This window comes from Ursus maritimus, unplaced genomic scaffold (assembly GCF_017311325.1).
Source record: "Ursus maritimus isolate PB19 unplaced genomic scaffold, ASM1731132v1 scaffold_15, whole genome shotgun sequence".
Lineage (NCBI taxonomy): Eukaryota > Metazoa > Chordata > Mammalia > Carnivora > Ursidae > Ursus > Ursus maritimus.
In genome coordinates, this window is record NW_024423897.1 from 330177 (window position 1) to 353121 (window position 22945).

The 22945-nt window shown below is 37.8% G+C and overlaps 1 protein-coding gene across 4 annotated transcripts in view; it reads right to left on the reverse strand.

Moving 5' to 3' along the window:
* NSD1 (nuclear receptor binding SET domain protein 1) overlaps positions 1 to 22945 on the reverse strand; it is a 142179-nt gene that overhangs the window by 26772 nt on the left and 92462 nt on the right. For all 4 annotated transcript variants that reach the window (XM_040630246.1, XM_040630248.1, XM_040630247.1 and 1 more), the window contains 9 exons: positions 21091 to 21215; positions 18231 to 18501; positions 16902 to 17011; positions 14894 to 14969; positions 11686 to 11804; positions 10641 to 10784; positions 7676 to 7799; positions 1879 to 2079; positions 364 to 543 (listed from right to left, as the gene is read on the reverse strand). In XM_040630246.1, the coding sequence (XP_040486180.1) occupies positions 364 to 543; positions 1879 to 2079; positions 7676 to 7799; positions 10641 to 10784; positions 11686 to 11804; positions 14894 to 14969; positions 16902 to 17011; positions 18231 to 18501; positions 21091 to 21215 (1350 nt within the window). The remainder of the gene's footprint in view (positions 1 to 363; positions 544 to 1878; positions 2080 to 7675; positions 7800 to 10640; positions 10785 to 11685; positions 11805 to 14893; positions 14970 to 16901; positions 17012 to 18230; positions 18502 to 21090; positions 21216 to 22945) is intronic.

Genomic DNA, 22945 nt, shown 5'->3' on the forward strand with positions numbered 1-22945 from the left:
AGAGAAGCCCAAGCAGATTCCATGCTAAGAGCTGAGCACAAGGCAGGGCTCGATCCCACTATCCTAAGATCACAACCTGAGCCAAAACCAAGAGTCAGATGCTCAACCGACTGCGCCACCCAGGCGCCCTTCATTTGTTCATCATTTTAATAAAAATAAGGTCATTCTTCAAAAAAATAAAATAAAACCTCTCCCTATTGGGGAAAAAAACCAAGATTAAACGTTCTGCTATGTTATCACTAATTCAGAACATTACTTCAGTATTTCTCTAGTAGCAATGTGAAGAAAATTATTTTTGTTGCAATTAGAATATTGTATTAATCTCTTTTTAGACTATTCGTACATTAAGCAGCCATGTCTTACCTTCTGAGCATACAAAACACCAGCTAACATTAACATGCTCGTGATTTCGGCAGCCCCGCCTAGGTGCAAAGTGATTAGGGCAGATGATACTATTAGATGCAAGAATCTTGGACCCAGCAGCCAGGCAAAAGTCATTGGCATGGTATGCCACAGGGCAGCGGACACAGCGCATCAGACGACCTAAAATTACAAGAAGCAGGAAAACCAGGAGTAAAAGAAAAACAAAAGAGATTAAACATAAAAGCAACATGAGTTACTGAAATCTCTTTGTCAGCACTGAGAAAATGTCACTAATAGAAGGAGGCACTACTCCAAGGGATCATAAAATAAACAATTCACTAAGAAAAGCTCAGATGGGAGCTATGTGATAAGTTGCCACAAGGAGTCACAACCCACAACTGTTAGGTGAGCCTGCCTCACCAAGGAAAGCTCTATTGAATCCATTGCCCTGACTCCTAGGAAACCTGGCATCAGCCTGAAACTAAATAGGGGGGATGTGCACAATCTGAATAAAAGGTCAGCTAGGAGAAAGACTAATGCTTGCTTTCGTTGCCTGGTACTGTGTGATTCTTAAAGCCTAAACTTTTAGGTAAATGAACCTTTTCACCCCTTCCAGATAAAATATGTCCTCTAATATACATCACCTACTAAAAACCATTACCAAACCACCTAAATGCAAACTATAATAACAACTGAAAAGGGGAAGATAAACTGATGGTTAAACTGTAATTCTGATCAAGTGAGTGAAATTACTGTATTTAAGACCGATGAGATCTACAGGCTCAGGAAATCATATTATAAAACATACTGCCAGTCTAATTACAAGAAAGTCAGAATACTGGTAAATTTTTCCTGCTCAATCCCCTATGAGAGAAGTAGGGGCTCTTTGCGCATACAAGCATTTAACAGTGGAGACATAGTATTTGGCTTAGGAAAAATTAGTTAGAGATCCCATTATTATCCAACAGAAATAAATGATTGTCTTCCCAATGAGAATAGACGTAAAAGCTTAACTCTACCTATATTCCCACAGGCACCTTTGGAAGCTCAGCTCTCAACCTAACTATAAAGCAGGAAAGAGGTTTCAGGAGAGAAGTTTCCAATTTAAAAAAAACGAAACAATCAACACAAAACAAAACCTCAATCCTATCCTAAATTCATGCCTGAATAATATCACATCTGACACACACAGATATAAAGGGTCCATAGGAAAAGAATGCACTTTAGTCTAATGTAGTAGGGAGAGGAAGATGTACAGTCGAACACTTTCTCAAACTAAGTATCACATGAAATCCAAATATTTGAAACCACCACATAACAACAGGGCTCCACAGAATACAATGTGGGAACCAATGGAATAGTCCATTATCTTGTTCTCTCTCACATAAAATGCTGGTACTCTGACAAAAGCTAGAGAGGCCATGAAGAGAGACATGCCACATCGCACCTGGAAATACAAACTACCAATGAAACCAAGGTTTTACAATTAGACGAGTCCATGTGAGAAACCCATACCTTTAGATGCAGAAACACTGGCTGGATTAGCAGCATGGCAGGTTATACAGATGTGAAGGGAGCACCGGAAGCCCTTGTTCTGCATGACAGTGGGTGGATACTTCTGGACACATTCTTCATGGTAAAACTTTCCACACAAGGGCAAAAGGCACCTTTTAACATCTTCCCCACTCTGCTTACAAACAAAACAGGTATGGATTCCTGAGAAACAAAAGGAAGGTAATAAATTAACACCAATTTAAGAATTCATCCAATGCTAAACTATTAGATAAAAAGTTTGTTAAGTACACAATTCTGTACCAAGTTCCAAAAAGGGGTGGGGTGGGGGGGGCTCCGTACCATCAAGCGATTCTCCCAACACCAGCTGGGTGTCTTACAATTCAACTGAATTCTGAAACTATATACCTGGAAGTAACATCATATCCCACAGGTTAAGGACTCAGTTCTACAAGATGGCCCTTGCCCCCAGCTTTAGATGCCAGTCTCAAGTCCAGGTTGTCACCTATACTTCTGACTGGCTATAAATCAGAGGTTGATTGATTAATTTGCTAGAATGGCTCAGAGAACTAAGAGAAACATTTTATTTACTGGATCACCAGTTTATCATGAAAAGATAAAACTCATGAATAGCTAGCTGGAAGAGATGCACAGGGCAAGGTATGAGGAAAGGGTGTGGAGCTTTCATGGCCTCTCCAACAGCACCACTTTATTCTGAATCTCCACACACCCACCAACAATCCAGAAGCTCTCCCAAACCCATCCTTTGAGGTTTTGAAGGGAGACTTCATTGCATAGGCTGATTAAGCGATTCGCCTGGGGATTGACTCAACCTCCAGACTCCTCTCCTCCCTAGAGATTTGGGGGATAGGACTGAGAGTTCTAGCCCTCTAATCATAAGGTTGGTTCTCCTGGCAATCAAGCCCCCATCCTCAGGTGTGTCTTTTATTAACATAATAAAACACACACAAAGGACATCTTTATCACTCTCACCACTCGGAGAGGCCAAGGTTTTGAGAGCTCTGTGCCACAAGGGAAAGACCAAAATATGTATTTATTTTAAATCACAATATCACAGTAAAGAACCCTGTAATACACTGATCAGACTGACACCATGAACCTACTGAACAACCTTAAGATCATTACTAAGTGAGAAACTCTTGACGGTACATGCTTGCTTATGTGACACAACAGAAGTACACATTACCTACAAAGCATTCCAGCCAGAAGAAAACGGACCTGAAATTAATCCAGCCTCTAGATCTAGCTACAAGTTTCCAGGAAATAGGGAAGATAGAGCAACAAATTAAAAGGACACCTCAAAGATGCAATCAACCAAATTTGCAACGCGGAAAATTTGGCAGAACAAATGACCACCGTCTCAACAAATAAATGACATTAAAAAATAGGAGGGGGGTGTACTGTTGTAGATTAAAAGAAATTTGAGACATATCAAAAAATACAATAAAGGCAGTCTTATTTGGATCTTGATTAAAATACTGTAAAAATACATCTTTGAGACATATGGGAAAATCTGAAAATGGGACTAGGCAGTAGGTGACACATAGAAGTTGCTGTATAGGGGCGCCTGGGTGGCACAGCGGTTAAGCGTCTGCCTTCGGCTCAGGGCGTGATCCTGGCGTGATGGGATCGAGCCCCACATCAGGCTCCTCCGCTATGAGCCTGCTTCTTCCTCTCCCACTCCCCCTGCTTGTGTTCCCTCTCTCGCTGGCTGTCTCTATCTCTGTCGAATAAATAAATAAAATCTTTAAAAAAAAAAAAAGTTGCTGTATAATTTTGCTACACATCAGGTATTTTTTTAAGTTGTCTTAGACCTTTTGAAATATATGGGTAAAGCACTGGGTATTATATAAGACTGATGAATTACAGCCCTGTACCCCTGAAACAAATAAAAAATAAATAGAAATATATGGGTAAACAGAGGCAGAAAACTGATAACTACTGAAGCTAAATGATGAATATGTGGGGATTCTTTACACTGTCCTACTTTTGTAAATGTCTGAGGATTTCTGTAATACAAAGTTTAAGAAAAGGGTAGGGGGAGAAGAAAAGAAAAGAAACAACTACCTCTCTCTGAGAAGCAACACAAAGTAAGGGAAAGAGCCCAGGGTTGAGAGACAGACCTGAATATGAATCTTGCCCCTGACACTTGCTGGAAAAAGGAATTCATTTAAAAACAAACAAACAAACAAACAAACAAACAAAACCCCCACCTTACCTACAAACAATAAGATCACCCAGCTAATAATGATTTTAAGACAAAACTTTAATTATCCATTTGGAAATAAGCAAACTACATACTGCCTGATGACATTATTAAATTGGAATAACCTAAATTATGGTGTGGTCACTCCATATTAGGAAAATAGGGTAAGCCACAAGCAATAAGAAATGACTCCCTTATTCTTACTCTATTCATCTTGACTAAAACCAGGGTAAAATCTGCTACCCTCAAAAATAACAGCAACTCTACCTCATGTCATATAAATTAATTCAAAACAGACCTTAGACAGAAAGATGAAACCTAAAACTATAAAATTTTCATTAGAAAACAAAGAAAAGCTTTGTGATATTGGGTTATGCAAGATTTCTTCAATATGACACCAAAGCAAAATCTCTAAAAAGAACAAACTGATGAACAACTTCATATTCAATTAAAAACCTCTTCAAAACCAACCCACAGACTAGTAGAATAATTTAGAAGTATGTATCTGATAAATAACTTGTATCCAGAATATATATAATGAACTCTTAAAACTCAACAGTAAGAAAATAAACAACCTAATTAGGAAAAAAAGATTTGAACAGATACTTCCTCAGGGAAAACGGCAAAAAAGCACATTAAAAAGATGCACAATATCATCTGCCATTAGGAAATGCACACTAAAACCACAATGAGATACCACTATTCATCTGTCCAAATGGCTAAAATTAAAAAGACTGACAATACCAAGTTCATGAGGATGTGGAAGAACTGAAACTCTCATACATTCCTGTTAAGAATGTAAAATGGTACCAACACTTTGGAAAACAGTTTGGATGTTTCTTAAAAAGTTAACATATACCTATCATGCCATTCTGCCCTTACGTATTTACAGAAGTAAAAAGAAAATGTATCCATGCAAAGCCATGAATGCTCACAGCAGCTTTATTAATAATACCCCAACCTGAGAACAACCCAAATGTACATCAATAGATAAATGAATAAACCAACTGTGATACATCTGTTCAATGGAGTACTACCCAGCAATAAGAAGGAACGAACTCTCAGTACCTACAACAATGTTGATGAATCGCAAATTAACTACGCTGAGGGATGGTTTCACAGGGGTATGAACACACACATGTCAGAATTTACCAAATTACACTTTGTGCAGTTTACTGTACAGCAACTATACCTCAATAAAGCTGTTGCAAGAAAGAGAATGAAATACTGATACACACATTAACACAGATGAGTGTCAAAAACATTACACTGAGCCAGACACAAAAAAACTACATACATTTTGTTCCACTTACATGAAACTCTTAAAAAGATAAATCTAATGTGTAGTTACAGAAAGCAGATCCTTGTTTGCCTGAAATAGATTGGGGGGGGGGGATGAGGGGCATAAGGATCAACTGGGACTAACTACAAGGGAACGTCTGGAGCAATGGAAATGAAATTTTCTCAATCTTCATTGTGGTTGTGGTTACACAGGTGTATATAAATTTTATCAAAACCTATCAAAACATTAAAACTAGCACATTTTATAGAAGGTAAATTATACTTCAGTAAGGTTAATTCTTTAAAAAATACCTTTGCCATAACTTGTTCAGAGAATATCACATTGTAATAAAGATAAGACTAGCAAAACTGGATTATCTGTACAAAAGGCAAAATCTTCCTAAGATTAGGATAAGAGATATGCACATACCTAAATTTTTTCCCCTATATTTCATTTATAGGGCTGGATGGCACTATTTCCCATAATGATCACATGCCCACTGTGCAGGAGGCAAAATAACCTCACAACTATCTTGTCTTCCAGCTTTTATTCCCACATTGCTAAAAGCAGTGGCAGAAAGAGGAGATAACTCAATATGACACAGCCACTGATTTACAGACAGACGTTAATTCTGTCTCTTGTTCCCATAGGAGCTACTCTAAACCTACACTCTACCCTTCAAGTTAGAAACCACCTTTCCCCCAACATTCTCACCAAACTAAGAAAAAACTTTGGCTTCCTTATTCTGCCTCCCAACTCCAAGGTACATTCCTCTTTTATCTTTTCGTCTCTTCAAGATTATTCTCTCCTGTCACTTTGTACCTGCACTCCACTAATTCTTCCCTCTCCTGTTGCAGGAATTTATTTCCCAATGTGGTTCTTAACATTCATCCTACAAACACTTTCTTACTCTTGACCCTAGAATATCCTCCCTTCAGCTACTGCCCTCTTTTCCATGGATATCAAGCTTCTGTAAGTAGTATATACTGCTATCCATTTGCTCTTCAACCAGGTTTAGTGTGGCACCCTCTGACAAAAAGTCAAGCCTTTTTTCACCGCCAAATATAACAGCGTCTTATCACCCCAGAACCTTCTTGGTCTCTTTGCCACATAGCCCCCTGCTGACGACACCTCACTCTCCCTGGCTTCACAGACATTCTCTGACTAGCTCCTCCTCACCCTCCAGTGTTTTTTTTTTCATGTGAGCACACCCTGAGAACTTTTGTTGGTCTTTTTCTCACTCTCCAGATGCTTTCTCCTGGGGCAGGTTCATTCACACTTGCGGCTTTAATGACTTAGGAGTGTAACAGCTTTCAGCCCCCATTTTTTCTTACTACTTAAATGCTGGAACATTCGCATATAATGCTGAAGAAAGAACAATCTCCTTAACACAGCCTGTGAGGTACTTTACAGGTGGTTCCATCCACCATTCTTAGTTTCTGACCCTTTTCTGATCTATATATTATAACTCTAAAAATATGTCTTTCCTTTTTTTGGTAAACAGTTTTGTTGACATATGATATACACACAGAAAAGTACAGCATCCTAAGTTTACATTTCACAAATAATCAGAAAGAAAACACATTTATGTAATCACCACTCAGTTCAATCCAGTAATCCAGAAACCCTCTTTGTCACTACCAATGCCTCTTCCCTAAAGTATCTTAAACTCTAAACACATTAACTTATGCCTCCTATTTCCCAAATATTCTATACTTTCATTACTGGACCTTCTTGTCCTTCCCTTCCCCACACCAATTTCCATATCTCTTTTAAAGCCAAACTCTGGGGGCGCCTGGGTGGCGCAGTCGTTAAGCGTCTGCCTTAGGCTCAGGGTGTGACCCCAGGGATCTGGATTGTGAGCCCCACATCAGGCTTCTCCACTAGCAGCCTGCTTCTTCCTCTCCCACTTCCCCTGCTTGTGTTCCCTATCCTGCTGGCTGTTTTTCTCTGTCAAATAAATAAATAAATAAATAAAATCTTTAAATAAATAAATAAATAAATAAAGCCAAACTCTGTTATCTTCCTCTGTGGAACTGGCTCATCTTTGTTCACTTATCACTATAAATCTCTCTCTACTACAATCCTTTTGCTCTATATTATACTATCCATTCATTATTCACTTGGTATTCTTCTCTACAGGCAAAGATCACACAGCACCTATCTGCATCTGTACCAACTAGCCCAGTATTGCCATAAAAAAGTGTCTGCAATAAATGTTGGGACTTTTTCCTGAAAAACTTAAAACTCAAACCCTCTTTGGAAGAAAACCCCATCTATATCTACTTCACCTGTACGACATTCATTGCAGATAAATTTTCCTCTCGGCATCTCAGTTAATCCAAGGCACTCCAGGTGGAAAGCCCCACAGCACTGAGCCTCACACAACAGCAGCTCACCCAGTTTCTCACAGTTCTGTTAAGAGAAAGAAAACAGGTATGTCTATAGAAAAAGGATTTTTAAAGTCCCAAGCAGAAGGCCCTCATGAAGGCAAAGATTAAGCAGCAGCTTTCCAGAAAGAAGCAAGCCCACCATTTATTCAGCCAATATTTAATGATTAACTCCTCTATGCCAGGTTCCACAAAGTTCCTGGCTCTCATGGTTCACATATTCTAAGGATTAAAAATACAAGTAAACAAACAAATGGGAAAGTTATCAGATAATGATAAGCATTAAGTAGAGAATTCAAATAGCTACTTTGGATTGGGTGATTGTGAATGGCCTCTCAGACGGAGTTCTGAACTACAAGTCAGTCACATGATCTGACAGAAAGCCCAGGAAGACAAGTACAGAAAGTCCACAGACAGGAAAAACTATATCATGTCTGAGAATCGTAAGGAAAGTCAGTGGACTAAAGTGAACAAAAGTTAGAAGTGGTAGAAGATGAGGTAAGAGAAAGGCAACAGCCTGACTGTGTGGCCTTACACATTACGCTACAGTTTCAGATTTTATTCTAATTACAAAGGTGTGCCATTAGAGGGCTTTAAAAGGGAAGGCTAAAATCAGATATTCATTTAAAAACAGATTCCTCTGATTACTACATGGAAAATGAGTTCAAGAATGAGAAAAGTGAGAACAGTAGCAAAGAGACAATCAAGAAGGCTACTCTAATAGTGCAAGCAAGAGATACTGGTTAGCTAGACTTGGGTTGTAACAGTCCCAAAAGGGCTCTGATCAAGGTTTGAACAACATTTGAGATACATCTACAACCATCTCAGAGAGGTCACCTTTCTGAGACGATCTCATCTAAGACAGGGTGTCATTTATGACAGGGCGTTAGAAATAAAGATCTGGCTCTGTTGCTTTCAAAATATAAGATTTATGAAAATTCTACAAATTTCCAACATTTGTTACTTTCATCCCTCTAACAGCCTGACTTTTTCCCCCCATACTGATTAGCAGGAAAATACTAAAAATGAAAGAGTCTTACTGTGGAAGACAAGAAAGAGGAAGGGCGACTAGGTAAGTCTAGTATCTTCAAGAACCCAAAGAAACAACAGGTCTTGGCCACTGAACATCAAAGCTTAAATAAACAAATGAGTAGGAGAGCTTTGGGAAAAAATGTCAGAGGGAGCCAGGGTCTTAAGAGCAGACAGAGCCCAAGGTCTTAATCAACCTACAGTATAAATTAGTCTTACACTTTGGCTCTTCCATTATCTCCTATTCACACATACAAATTGACAAACGCCATAAATATTATCTACTTTGTTTTATATATTCACAGTGCCAGTGATACCAGCTTTTATGTACAAAAACAAATTCGCCTTCATCATTTGAACAGGAAAACATCAATTATGGTATATATCATAGAATGTTTTTAAATTAAACAAATGCTATGGACTAACCCTTTAACTGGGATGACTACGTAATTCATCTTTCAAACTGGTAACCATGTGAGTGAAAGGACATGATATTAATAAATTAAGCAAGGACAACAGATTTAAACAAAGATGACCCAAACAATCCAGACCACAAGGCAACTACCCCTTTAACCATTTTTTGTTGATAATCTTCGTGGCCATATAGTCTCTGAGGACTAACACTGTGCTTGGATGCTGATCGGAATATGATCAACCTTCTTTATGTAACAGTGAAAATGAAGAAACAAAGAAACTGAGCTGAAATTCTATTGTTCATCATAACATATTCTGGGCTTGGGTTAACTTTATTTTTTAGCTGTTTCAATAAGAAAGAACAACAAAAAAAAAACCCCTATTATCTTCAAATTTTTATAGGCCAGCTTTTAAGAATTTACAAAAGTAAATCAAGCCCATAAAAAAGAGAACATAACCAAAGCATTCATTTAATTGTCTCTACTCTCAAGTCTGATACAGGCTCTTTACAGAGAGGCAACACAAACAACATAGTGGTTAAGACTAAATCCAGATTGCTTGAGTCTGAATCCCGGCTTTGCTGTGTGACTTTAAGCAAGTTATGTAACATCTCTGAGCTCGGATTTGCTGTGTGACTATACGCAAGTTATGTAATATCTCTGTGCCTCAGTTTCCTCATCTATAAAAATGACGATAATAATGGTAATCTACTCCACAAGACTGTTATGATTAAATGACCTAATATTTGTAAAAGTTTCATTTTTATTTATTTTTAAAATTTATTTATTTTTCTGGAGTGGGGGGAGGGAGAGAGGGAGAGAGAGAATCTTAAGCAGGCTACACACCCAGTGCGGAGCCCAATGTGGGGCTCAATCTCACAACCCTGAGACTATGACCTGGGTGGAAATCAAGAGTTGGCTGCTTAACCCAGGCACCCCTGGAATATATATAAAGTGATGGAAACTCTTGACACACACAGTGAACACTGTATAAATACTTATTAAGTAAATATAAAAAGACAGGTGGCAGGTTCTCTGAAGTCACTACTTGAAAGCAAAAGAAATCTCAAAGTGAAAACTTCCCTTGCAACATTCCTTAGAAACCCAGAGATTCTCACAGCATGAAATGTACAGGAAAATGATCTTTAAGCAATCACAGATTCACCTTCTCCCATCTCAGACCTGTTTCATGGCATCTACTCATGAGTAACAAGGGCAAGTGGTTCACCAACACTAAATATTTCTTTTCCTTTCTCTTTTTGTGAGAAAGGGTAAGACTTAAATCCTTAAAGGGAAGTGACTCCACGGGAATCATCCAGGAAAATGTTTATTCTAACCATGACTGGGTTATCAAGAGAAGATGGAGAGGGCTTCTCTTAAAATACAAGCAAGCAATCACAATGCAAGTGGGCAACATCCTCTACCTGACAAACATTCTCCTTGAGTGCAGCTCCTCCACCTCGTTCGCCCTGCAGCTTTTTAGATGCCGGCATCCCATGATCGTTCTCTACACCCTCCTCAACAGTCTCCTTGGGGCTTGCAGCCGTTCTGTGTGTCATCAGTTCTCCCTTGCAGAGAAAAAATAATGTCCCACATCTGTATTATTGATGTCTCCTCCATCTGACCCCCTCCCTCTGGGCTGCTATTTGTCTAGCCATTAAGCACTTACAGATGTTCAGCCAATCACGCGGGCGGACTGCATGCAATGTTAGTTCTAACCCTGCTGTGATTGGGCGGGTAGTGGGCGCCTCATGCCCTGCCACTAACTGCTCTGAGGCTGTTCCACTGGAACTTTTTGAGCTGTTCCATTTTAAGGTTTCACTAAGGGAGAGAAAACATTCTTAAGTTTATTTGATTACTTATTTGTCCTTCCAAGATCAGTGTTTCCTAAATAATGCCCCCCTTGGGCATTCTATTCAAATTATCCTGGAAAGAAACACTCTGTATCATAATGTGTAAAGCTGACCTCTCACCTGTTCTAATTCTCCTTTAACTTGAGTTGAAAAGCCAGAGATAGCATCAATGACTGCACTGATGCTCTACAAGGAAATGGTTTTAAATCTACCTTTGTTTCCTTAAAGCCAATGTTTACAAACATTATTCTAAAATTAAGCAGTTGATGGTCTCAAGAAATAAGCAAATGAGTTTCCCCTCTATTGTAGCAGTCTCAACTTTTAAAGGGCAATATCCAACTTCATTCAGATCATACGGTTACTTGTTATTGTGCTTTGGTTTTAGAAAAAGCTTACTTCGTAATGAAAGTTATAAAATTTATCAGACACCTAGAGCATAGGCTGTGATCTTTTAAAAAGATCATAGCCATAGTTGCCATATATGTCTTCTCATAGCTATTAATTAGCTGTTTCAGAACATTATTCTTAAGTAAACTCAAGGGAAAGAGGGGTGTGGCCTCTACTGTGAAGAGTAGATTTTCTTTGGAAGGTCAAAAGATGAGGAACTGAGTAATACCTCTGAGGTCGGAGTTTCTTTTGATGAGTCGTCATTTTTCATTTTTTTACAGTGCACCTTGGCTGCAGCATGCCTCTGTCGTTTTCGCTTCCTTGGTTTATCAAATATCTTGGTAGTGCCTATGACAGGAAAACATTCGTTACCTACTGGCTATTCACTCACGTGTCCAAGAAATCCTATCTTCAACTAAAAGGACCTCATAGAATTATGTAATGTTAAGAGTAAAAAACCAATCTTAAAGTCCATTTAATTCCCCAACCTAGCAGATGAGGAAAAAGGGCACAGAGAGGAGGAGACTTACCCGTGACTATGTAATTAGTTGGGGAAATAGCTACACATATAAATTGTCTCATACAGATTAAATGGTAAATGAATAAATAGGTTAAAGCAATTTCATTTTACATGATTGAAAGGAAAGATTTCATAGTTCCTCAAAGGACTTTAATATCCTATAGACGGGGAGGAAATATATTTAGTAGTCAGGAAAACATACTAAAACCTGACCTCCACAATTAAAGACAGTAAATTATATCAGTATGATTTAAGGATTAAGATGAAAAGCTGAAATACAAAAATCTGGCTTGGGGAAAGGGAAGACCTCCCCCAAAACATTTAGTGGCTTAAAGGATATTCACACAATAGTACTAAAATCTTGAATATTCAACAAAATAAATGTATGATCTAATCTGGCATATTTATAAAATGAAATTCTAGTCTCTCCCTCATTGTCTATTACACATATTTCAACTTTTTGTTACAGAAATATGAAGAGAAATCTCAAGTGATATTTCATAAAATGTTCCAGGATAATTAGGCTAGGTTATCAACATGAAGTCTAGACTTTAGAAAACTGGCTTAGTACTCTTTCTTGGGACTACCTGATGGAGATGAAGAAGCTCTGCTATCAAAGCTGCCAACTGCCTATGACTAAAAGAAGAATTAACATGATAGCAGAATAAAGGTTCAAAATTCTCAGGAGCTGAAACAGTTGATGAAATTTACAAAAAATAAAGTACAGGTTGTATGTTTTATAAAAACTATAAAAATATAAGAGCTGATATTTTCAAAGTTTTTTTAAAAGCAAGCTAGCAAACTGGTGACTATGAAATTATATATGAACACAAGGTTAACATAAGCTAACATACTACTAGATTTACTTATTAGAAAACTTAATAATCATGGGTCATATTTAAAGATGTGTTCATTTAAGGGGCGCCTGAGTGGCTCAGTTGTTTAAGCGTCTGCCTTCGGCTCAGGTCATGATCCTGGGGTCCCAGGATTGAGTACTGCATCCTGCTCCTTGCGCAGCGGGTAGTCTACTTCTCCCTCTTCCTCTGCGCCCCCCCCCCCCCGCTGTGCTTGCTCACTCTCTCTCAAAAAATCAATAAAATCTTTTTAAACACGTGTAGGGCTGCCCGGGTGGCTCAGTCAGCTAAGTGTCTGCCTTCAGCTCAGGTCATGATCTCAGGGTCCTGGGATGGAGCCCTGTGTGGGGTTCCCAGCTCAGCAGGGAGTCTGCATCTCTCTTTCCCTCTGCCCCTCCCCCTGCTTGTGTGCTCGCTCTTTCACTCTCTCACTCAAATAAATAAAGCTTTTTTTAAAAAAAGATCACATGTAATATAACCTTCCCATGATACCCTTTGCTGGCAGACCACATCTGATGCCACGTGCTGAAATTTGGGCTAATATCTCAGAAATGACACTAACCAATAAATGGCACTGGCAGATGAATGATCAAAGTGGTACAAAGAATTGGCATGGAGAAAATCTGGGGTGGGTAACAAGATGGTAGTGTGGCAATGAATTGGCTCAGGTCTGTATTTAATTCAACCCTGCCACCTCTTTCGTCTTCATGTTTTTCCATAGAACAGGGATAATATGGATAGTATCCTAACTCTCTGTAATGCTTTACAAGCTAACAGTCCTAAAGCAACGAAAGGACTGAACAAACAAAGGATCTGGTAGAGGAAATGCTCAAAATACAATATTATGTTACTGAATGAAGGCCTGCCTGTTCCTCCTACAGGCAGAACCAAGATCACCATGTATAACCTTCAGGAGTCAGATTCAAATGCAATCTGAAAGATTTCCAAGCCCAGGTGCCTGGGTGGCTCAGTCAGTTAAATATCTGACTCTTGATTTCAGCTCAGGTCATGATCTCAGGATCATGGAATCGAGCCCTGGGTTGGGCTCTGTGCAGAGAGTAGAACCTGCTTAGGACTTTTCTCTCCCCTTCTCCCTCTGCCCCTCCCTGCTTACACTCTCTCTAAAAAAAATAAGATAAACTTCAGGGGCGCCTGTATGGCTCAGTTGTTAAGTGTCTGCCTTCGGCTCAGGGCGTGATCCCAGGGTTCTGGGATTGAGCCCCGCAACGGGCTCTCTGTGCTGCTGGGAGCCTGCTTCTTCCTCTCCCACTCCCCCTGCTTGTGTTCCCTCTCTCGCTGGCTGTCTCTCTCTGTCAAATAAATAAATAAAATCTTTAAATAAATAAAAAATAAGATAAACTTCAAAAAATATATATAAAATATAAAAAATAAAAGATTTCCAAGCCCTTAAAAGAAGCAACCACATGGACCACACTCAAAATGTAAGCTCTCTTTTTCAAGCACATGCTCACTCACCAAAGATCACAGATGTGACAAAAGAAACTAAGACTATTTGTGAAAAATAGGCTTAGGTGACTTGTAATTTCCCTTTCAACTCAAATTCCACATTTTCTGTCCTATAGAATAAAAACTGAATCAAAGCCAAGAAAGTAACGATTACAGTTAAGAGAATCATCTAATAAGAAAATTAAGTAGCAGATTTTTTGTTGTTCCTAACACTTCCTTACTCTAATATAATTTTAATTTCATGTAACTAATTTCAGCATAAAGCTGAAAATGACCATCCAATTTTCTAGTGTCATGCACCTTGTTAGGAAGCATATTTAGGGCAAACAAGTTTCTTTTTCTTTTTCTTTTTTTTAAGTTTATTTATTTATTTTTAAGTAATCTCTACACCCCCTGTGGGGCTCAAACTCATGACCCTGAGATCAACAGTCTCATTGCTCTTCCAACTGAGCCAGCCAGGTGCCCCTTGGGCAAACAAGTCTGAAAGTTGCAACCTCACTGCTGTTGCTTACATATGTAACAACTTTTCTAGTTAGCTGACAAGGTGCTTCATAGTTACTTTGTATTACATTTTTTTTAATCTCAAAAATACCCACCTCCACCATACTCTTTAGAATGAGATGCATTACGTGATTCATTAATGTCATTCTCCAAGTGACCAGCTTCATAACACTACAAATAAACAAAATGCAACAGATTTACAGAGGAACAGAAAATAAATCCTTTATATTATATGTCAAAAGTTGAACTATTATCACAGATACAGAAATTCTGTCTCTGACAATTAAATGAACAGTATTAATAATAATGGGTTGAACAGAAACTACATGGAAAAACATCAAAATAACAAAAAACACAGCTCTAAAAGACTCATACAAACACACACTCCTTTGGGGTGGGGGGGTTAACCAGAGACTCCCATTATATCAAGCAGACGCAGAATGGTGCTCTGACTGGAGTGGCAGACAAAGAGAAAGGGTATATTCCCAGAGACGCACCATCTCAGTTCTATTCCATACCACCCTGTGTTTAAAATCCATCTTCTTAAAACTGCACTTACAGCCATTAGATTTTACAAAGGTTTATTTACTTGATGAATTCTAAATATTAAAAAGCTCTGAATCAGTGCTCACTTCAGCAGCACATACACCAGAAAGCTCTGAATCATGGAATGCCTTTCTGATTTAATTGGCTGTAGGTTAATAGAAATGAAAACAACATTAAAACTCAAAACACTCAGATATCAAAAATAATTTCCTACACATTTTATTCCCCTACTAATGTTTGTATGAGTTAGTTCCAGTCCCAGAAAATGTCTTCTACAATAAAAATATCCTTCAGCAGGACTGTAAAACAAAATTTAGTGGCCACAAAAAGTCAACATAACAGATGCTATTCTTGCTGTAAAGTCCCTAAATTCTGAGGTCAAAACACGCTAAAATACAGCAGTGAATTCCAAATGCTCACTATATACATTAATCAAATCACTAGCTGATGTATGTCAATTGTATCTCAATAAAACAGGTAAAAAAAATCAATCACTAAACTGGCCTAAATTCTGATTTTCTTTAAAATTTGTCATTACCTCACCTGTAGCAGTAATGCAACAGCCTTAATAATTCACCTTTTATAATACTACTAAATTTATCACAAGTGGCTTACAAGTGGCTAAGATCTGACAAAGCCAGGAGAGAAAATACTACAGAAGGAAACTATCATAGCCTTACTAGGACACGTCTTAGGAAATGGACTTTGAAAAGAATAAAAGAATTAAAGGATATAATGCAGGCTTTAAAATGAGGTACAAAAACACAAATAAATAGAGTTTTACATTTACATGCTAATCCAGATGGGTGAATAACTCTGATAAAAACAAAAACCAGGATCCTCAATATAGAATTAAATGATAGATGCCGTTATAGCTAGTGAAAGAAGTCTCAAAACTCTATTTTTGATTTGATTACAATCTGTATTTTTCCCCTAAAGAAAGAAAATTTTAAGAGGAAACCTGTGCACCCTAAATACTGAATTTCTAACACCTACTCTGAGTTATTCCTCACACATATGGGCAATAGGATGTTTCCTAAAAATTAATATCCAGGAAAATAACCTCCTATTTCCATCCACTATTTAATGATGTCTTCTTGGACAATAAAAACCATGTTTGCACGCTCAAAAACTTAAGTTCAAATGTTTCTGCCTGCTTTATAACTGAGCTGAGTCTTTTCTGAGGTGTTATGGAGACAAGACAATGGGATAAGAGTAGGTTAGTGGCTCCTAGAGACAGAAGTGAAGTAGAAAGCAGGTAAGAGGCTTTAATCCCAGAAAAGAAATGACAACAAACACACACTTTACTCAATCTTAAAAGCTCTTTTCATTTTCATTTGAAAGGAAAATCTAAAACCAACTGATACTCATGTCCATACAAATGCAAAACAGCTTCTCAATATAGGATCTCTTAGACCAGACAAATGTACTCTGCCATTCTGTAATTTCTATGTATGTGTGCAACAGTGTTGCTAAATATTAATAAAAGATTTATTTTTAAAATCCCCTATTTCCATATGGTTTAATCGTATTTTAGAACTGACTAAAATAACATACCTTTTTAGAAAGGCCAAGGTCCCCTTTCTTGGGCATAAATCCAGGGTCTAAATCATTGGATTCAAGAAGTTTCTTAGTTGGTTTTCTCTGACGTTTACTTTCATAATTTCCTGAAATGCATGTATCTTTTCATTAGATGGCTTAGAAATTGGGCACAAACTTAAAAAAAAACAACAACTCATATGCCACAGAAAAATGAGTCACCATATATTTTATGTTTTCCTCATCATCTTCTGGGGAGGGACAGGATAGGAATGTCTTTATTTATTCTAAAATATTAGTTAACATTAAAAAAAAACAGGAAAACAATTCTCAATACAGACACAATGTGAAAATGTTCTTATGTCTGTGTATGTACATATCATAAAAGGACTAAGGAAGAAATCAAAAGGGCAGAACTATCTTTTTAACACTTAATTGGTAGTAAGCACAAAAGGAGAAGTGCGGTGGAAGACAGCCTGAGTGCTGGGCATAACAGGACCAGGGTTACAATTTTTATTCTGCTCCCAAACAAACAAAAAACACATTTACTTTGTAGGACTGTCCTTAAGAATCATATAGAAGAGCCTAATAACAGAGTTCAGTACATGCTAAATTATGAAATAAAAACTATCTTTACTATTTTTAAAGTCTTTTTGGTTCTGTCTTACTTGATTAATAAGCACAACTGGAGTACTTTATTTTTTTTAAATAAAAGGAGTACCATTACAAGCTATTGTTGGGAATATAAAAAAAAATTACATCCAAAATTTTCCTTGGGTGACTACAATATTCAAGAATCAGAAGGTAAATTAGAGACAGTATATTTAGATTCAACTCACACCAGGTGACATGTACATAAAGAATGATAAAGTGAAAAGCAATCGGTAATTAACTTCAAGGGAATATTTACACTTAACTACTTACAATGTATCAGGTAAACTACATTATGACGTCCATTTTATAAAAGAAGGAACAGGTTCAGAGGTTAAACAACTTCCTAAGTAATACAAGAATTGATAGACCCAATATCTGAAGCATAAATTTCATGTGTTTATTAGTGTGTACTACACATCCCCAAACCCTGCTATCCTGAGTGTTGACTCACACTGTGGCTTATCAGCAATCATGAAGAGTAACAGTGGAGTAAGGAGAGTTGTTTTTAAAACACGTCTTCTGGACAGTGTACCACCAATTCGTGGTCATTAACTATATCCAATTAGCCAGCACTTTCAGGATTTCCCAGGACAAAAGTGGGTAGTTTAATGTACAGGATTCACTATTGGCTTCTCATCACAAAATGCTAAAATCATTATCTACTTATATTCTGAGACCCCATCCCCATCTTACCTGGTGTTTTAACTAGCAATTCCTCAGACTCAAGGGCAGGCCGTGGAGAGACTTCCGGGGCCACAGGCACAGACAAGGTCAGCTGTGGCAACTCAGCATGTCCACCTCCAAGTTCTGACTGAGCCAAGGGCCCTTCCAAAAATGGAGCCTCCCTTTCAAGAACTGGAGGCTCTTCTTTGGTTGAAATCAAAGAATTCTCATCCACCTGCTTGTTCTGAGCACTAGATCGACATCGGGCTAAAAGGCTTTCCTCTTCACAGCGGGAACTTACCTAACGGCAAAAAATAAAAGTAGAATCCATAGACCAAAGTTGCTATAATTTCAGAGTCAAAAAGAATAATGCACTTAGAAAAGATATTCTGACACATGCTACAACATGGATGAACCTTGGAGATATGACGCTAAGTAAAAGAATCCATATACTAAAGGACAAATACTGTATGATTCTACATATATGAGGTTTACCTAGAACAGTAAAATTCAGAGAGACAGAAAACAGAATGGGAGAGCCTGGGTGGCTCAGTCAGTTAAGCATCTGACTCTTGATTTTGGCTCAGGTCATGATCTCAGGGTCATGAGACTGAGCCCCGCACTGGGCTCTGTGCTACAATTAGAGCCTGCTTAAGATTCTTGCCCTCTGCCCTTCCTCCACCCCACATGCGTGCATGCGTGCGCGCTCTCTCACTGCCCCCCGCCAAAAAAAAAAGGAGGAGGAGATAAAGAAAATAAATAGAATGGTGGTTGCCAGGCTGAGGGGAGAGTAAAGTGGGAAGTTATTTTTTAATAGGTACAGAGTTTTAGTTTGGGAACATGAAAAAGTTCTAGAGATGATGGACGGTGTTGATGGTTCACAACAACGTGAATGTATTTAATCACACAGAACTGTATACCTAAATTATAACTTTTGTTATATATATTTTACTATGAATTTTTAAAAAGGGAAAAAATGCAGTTGAGATACACTAAAGCTATAAAAATTCATTAAGGCTATAGTGATAATCCTCCCCACCCACAAAAGATTTTGTAATATGTCATCAATAAAGCAGCTAATAATAAATTCCCATGTTAAGTTAGGAAAGAAATAAGCATTTATGCGTCCTTTCATGTATATCAAGACAATAAAGTGTTCAGTTAATGAGAGAGCTCACCAGCTAATGCAAGTAGAAGAAATAATAAAATCTGAAAGGTTTCATTTCATAATCCCTAATGAAATTATTGATAAAGGCAGGGATTCTTCAACTGATTTTTAAAAACCATCAGGGAAATGGTGGATAGAGAAGAGGATATTCTTTTGAAGTCAAAGTAATTACACACATACTGCTTCATTGTTTTATTTAAAGATTTATTTTATTTTATTTATTTATTTTTGAGACAGAGAGAGCCTGCAAGCAGGGGAGAAGAAGGGAAGCAGAAAAGTAGGCTTCCGGCTGAGCATGCAGCCTGGATGTATGGGCTTGATGCCAGGATCCTGAGATCATGACTGAGCTGAAACCAAGAGTCAGACAATCAACCAACTGAGCCACCCAGGAACCCGACATTCTGCTTCTTGATCAAAGAGAGCAAAAGGACTTAAAGGAAATCAGTCAGGACTGTGGACAACTTCTAATGCCATGCAATATATGACACAGTAGCACCTTTAATTTAATCTAGCTAAAACTGTTTAACTTGAATCCATCAAATTGTTAGTTATAATTTCCACATAACAAGGAAGATAGAGAATGAGTTTAGTGAAACATATGAAGAAGCAGTCATACAAATCTAGAAGGGGGATACTGTAAAGGTATTAGTCTCATTACTTCAATAGATAGGGTAATGAAAAAAGGGGGACTGTTCTGGATTTAAAGAAATTTAAGAAATGTAACAACCAGATATAATGTGTAGTCCTAGAATGAATAAATCAAATGTAAAGGTTAGAGGACAAGTGAGGAAATCTGAATATGGATTTGTTGTTATTAGATAAACTGATCTTATAAGATACAGTAAAGTTAAATCATTTATGAAAGAAAATGTTCTCTTTTTTAGAGGTACATATTATTTAGGAACAGAAAGTAAAATGTCTCTAATTTACTTTAAAGTAACTGAGCTTAAAAAAATTGAATTAAGGGCTGCCTGGGCCTGGCTGGCTCAGTTGGAAGTGTGTGCAACTCTTGATCTCAGGGTCATGAGTTTGAGCCCCAGGTTGGATGTAGAGATTACTTAAATAAAAATTCAAAAAACAAAACAAAACAAAAACCAACTGAATTCAAAAATAAGGCAAATAAGGTATCGATAATATCTGTTTAAAAAATTACAGTCCTGGGGTGCCTCAGTGGCACAGTCAGTTGAGCCTCTAATCTTGGTTTTGGCTCAGGTCATGATCTTAGGGACGTGAGATCGAGCCCCACATGGGGCTCCGTATTCAGCACAGAGTCTGCTTCAGATTCTCTTTCCCTCTCCTTCTGGCCCTCCCCTCCATACTCTCTCTCTCAAATAAATAAATCTTAAAAAAAAATAAAAATGAAAAATTATGATCTACCATATTTTATATTCTACAATTTTAATAAATATTTAATAAATATTTAATAAATAAAATAAATTCTACAAATTTAATAAATATTGTCATAATATTCTTAAATCATTACTATCTGAAAGCAAAAGGAGAAAAAAATTTATACACATACATGTTACACACAGTGCATAGTGTCATTTATACATTTCGTGTATACTCTAAGTAGTACCAAAAGCTGGAGGTAAAAAATGGAAAAAGCAAGATCCCAGTTAAGGAAATTATTGTCTCATGCAGACAAAACATGATATTGAAGGCAAAACTGCAAAATCCTAAAAGTACCGATGAAAAGACTATTGAAATGTTGAAACATACCTTGTGTACCTGTTCCTGCACCTTCTTTTGTTTTTTCTTAGGAGCAAATATCTGATCATATTCTTCTGTATATTCTAGAAGCCACTTGCTTGGCTTCCTAAGGCGTTTCTTCTCTGACCGCACAGCTAAAAGAGGAGAAACAAGTTCGTATTAACCAAAGTTAGAGGAAAGCCCACTGCTTTCATGCAACCATCTCTGCACTCTCAAAGATACAGAGATGGGAAACCCTCAAAAACACTGCTTAAGCTCCAAGAGGCTAGAAGTGATTTCCTATGGTTTGTCATATGCAGAAGTTGAGAGCGAAGAGACTTTTGTTGCTCTACACACATGTACACAGCCCATCTGAAGTTAAGGAAAAGATTTAAAAATTAAAAAAAAAAAAGTTAAACTGAAACTACCTAGTGTCCCATAGTGACAGATACAGCTAACATTAAAATATAGTCTAGGGGCACTTGGGTGGCTCAGTTAAGCATCTGCCTTCGGCCTAGGTCACGAGCCCAACGTCCTGGGATCAAGCCCCGTGTCGGGGTCCCTGCTCAGGGGGGAGTCTGCTTCTCCCTCTCCCTCTGCCTACCCCCTGCCTCGTGGTCTCCCATTCTCTCTCTAATAAATAAAATCTTTTTTTTTTAAGATTTTATTTATGTATTTGACAAAGAGAGACAGCCAGCGAGAGAGAGAACATAAGCAGGGGGAGTGGAAGAGGAAGAAGCAGGCTCCCAGCCGAGGAGCCCGATGTGGGGCTCGATCCCAGACCACCGGGATCACGCCCTGAGCCAAAGGCAGACGCTTAACAACTGAGCCATCCAGGCGCCCCTAATAAATAAAATCTTTAATAAAATAAAACAAAGTCTAAATCAAGCAAATTCAAAAAATATACTGTTAAGTTATTTTAATAACATCTCTCTGGATTATGCAGAATACTAGACAGATAGTTCTGACAGAATATTTACCTAATCAGTACTACCATGTGAATTTCAAAAGCACTTTACACACATTTCATATCATGATTGTGATGTGAGTTTCACATTAGAAAACTGAGGAATATTTCTAAATAGAATCATTAAAAAAATAGGGGCGCCTGGGTGGCACAGCGGTTAAGCGTCTGCCTTCGGCTCAGGGCGTGATCCCGGCGTTATGGGATCGAGCCCCACATCAGGCTCCTCTGCTATGAGCCTGCTTCTTCCTCTCCCACTCCCCCTGCTTGTGTTCCCTCTCTCGCTGGCTGTCTCTATCTCTGTCGAATAAATAAATAAAATCTTAAAAAAAAAAAAAAGAATCATTAAAAAAATATAATTAATTACATGTATACCATTAACTCACTGACATAAAAAGTATACGGCATGTATGCCGAAGACAGAAAATAAGACAAAAACAAACAGAGTTTGGGGTACCTTTTAGGAAAAAAAAATTGTCATGTTTTACGGTCAAAATTTCAAAGTATCATACCATTTTTCTTTGAATTAATGGTAAAACAAGTATCTACTATAATTTCCCAATAAAACTTTGTCCCAGTTTAACAAGCTTTAGTCATTTTATAAGGTCTTTGGGAGCTAAAGCTAATGCATACAGAATGTAGGGTTATAGTCTACTCATGAGACAAGAGGTTTTTATGACACAATGCTCTCAGAGGAAACTATTTCTGCCTCAGCTGAATGAGGACTACTGGTGTTCTTTCAATCAAAGAAATGCAAAAGTTGAGACCAAAAGGAAAAGGTCAGATCACAGGCACAGTGAACTTGGAAAAGGCTTTGACTCCTTAGATAGCACATATGGAAAAAAGCCATAAAACTTTGTTAGTATGAGATATGAAAAATAATTTTTTTCTAATTCTAACTACTGTAATTTCATAGTAGTA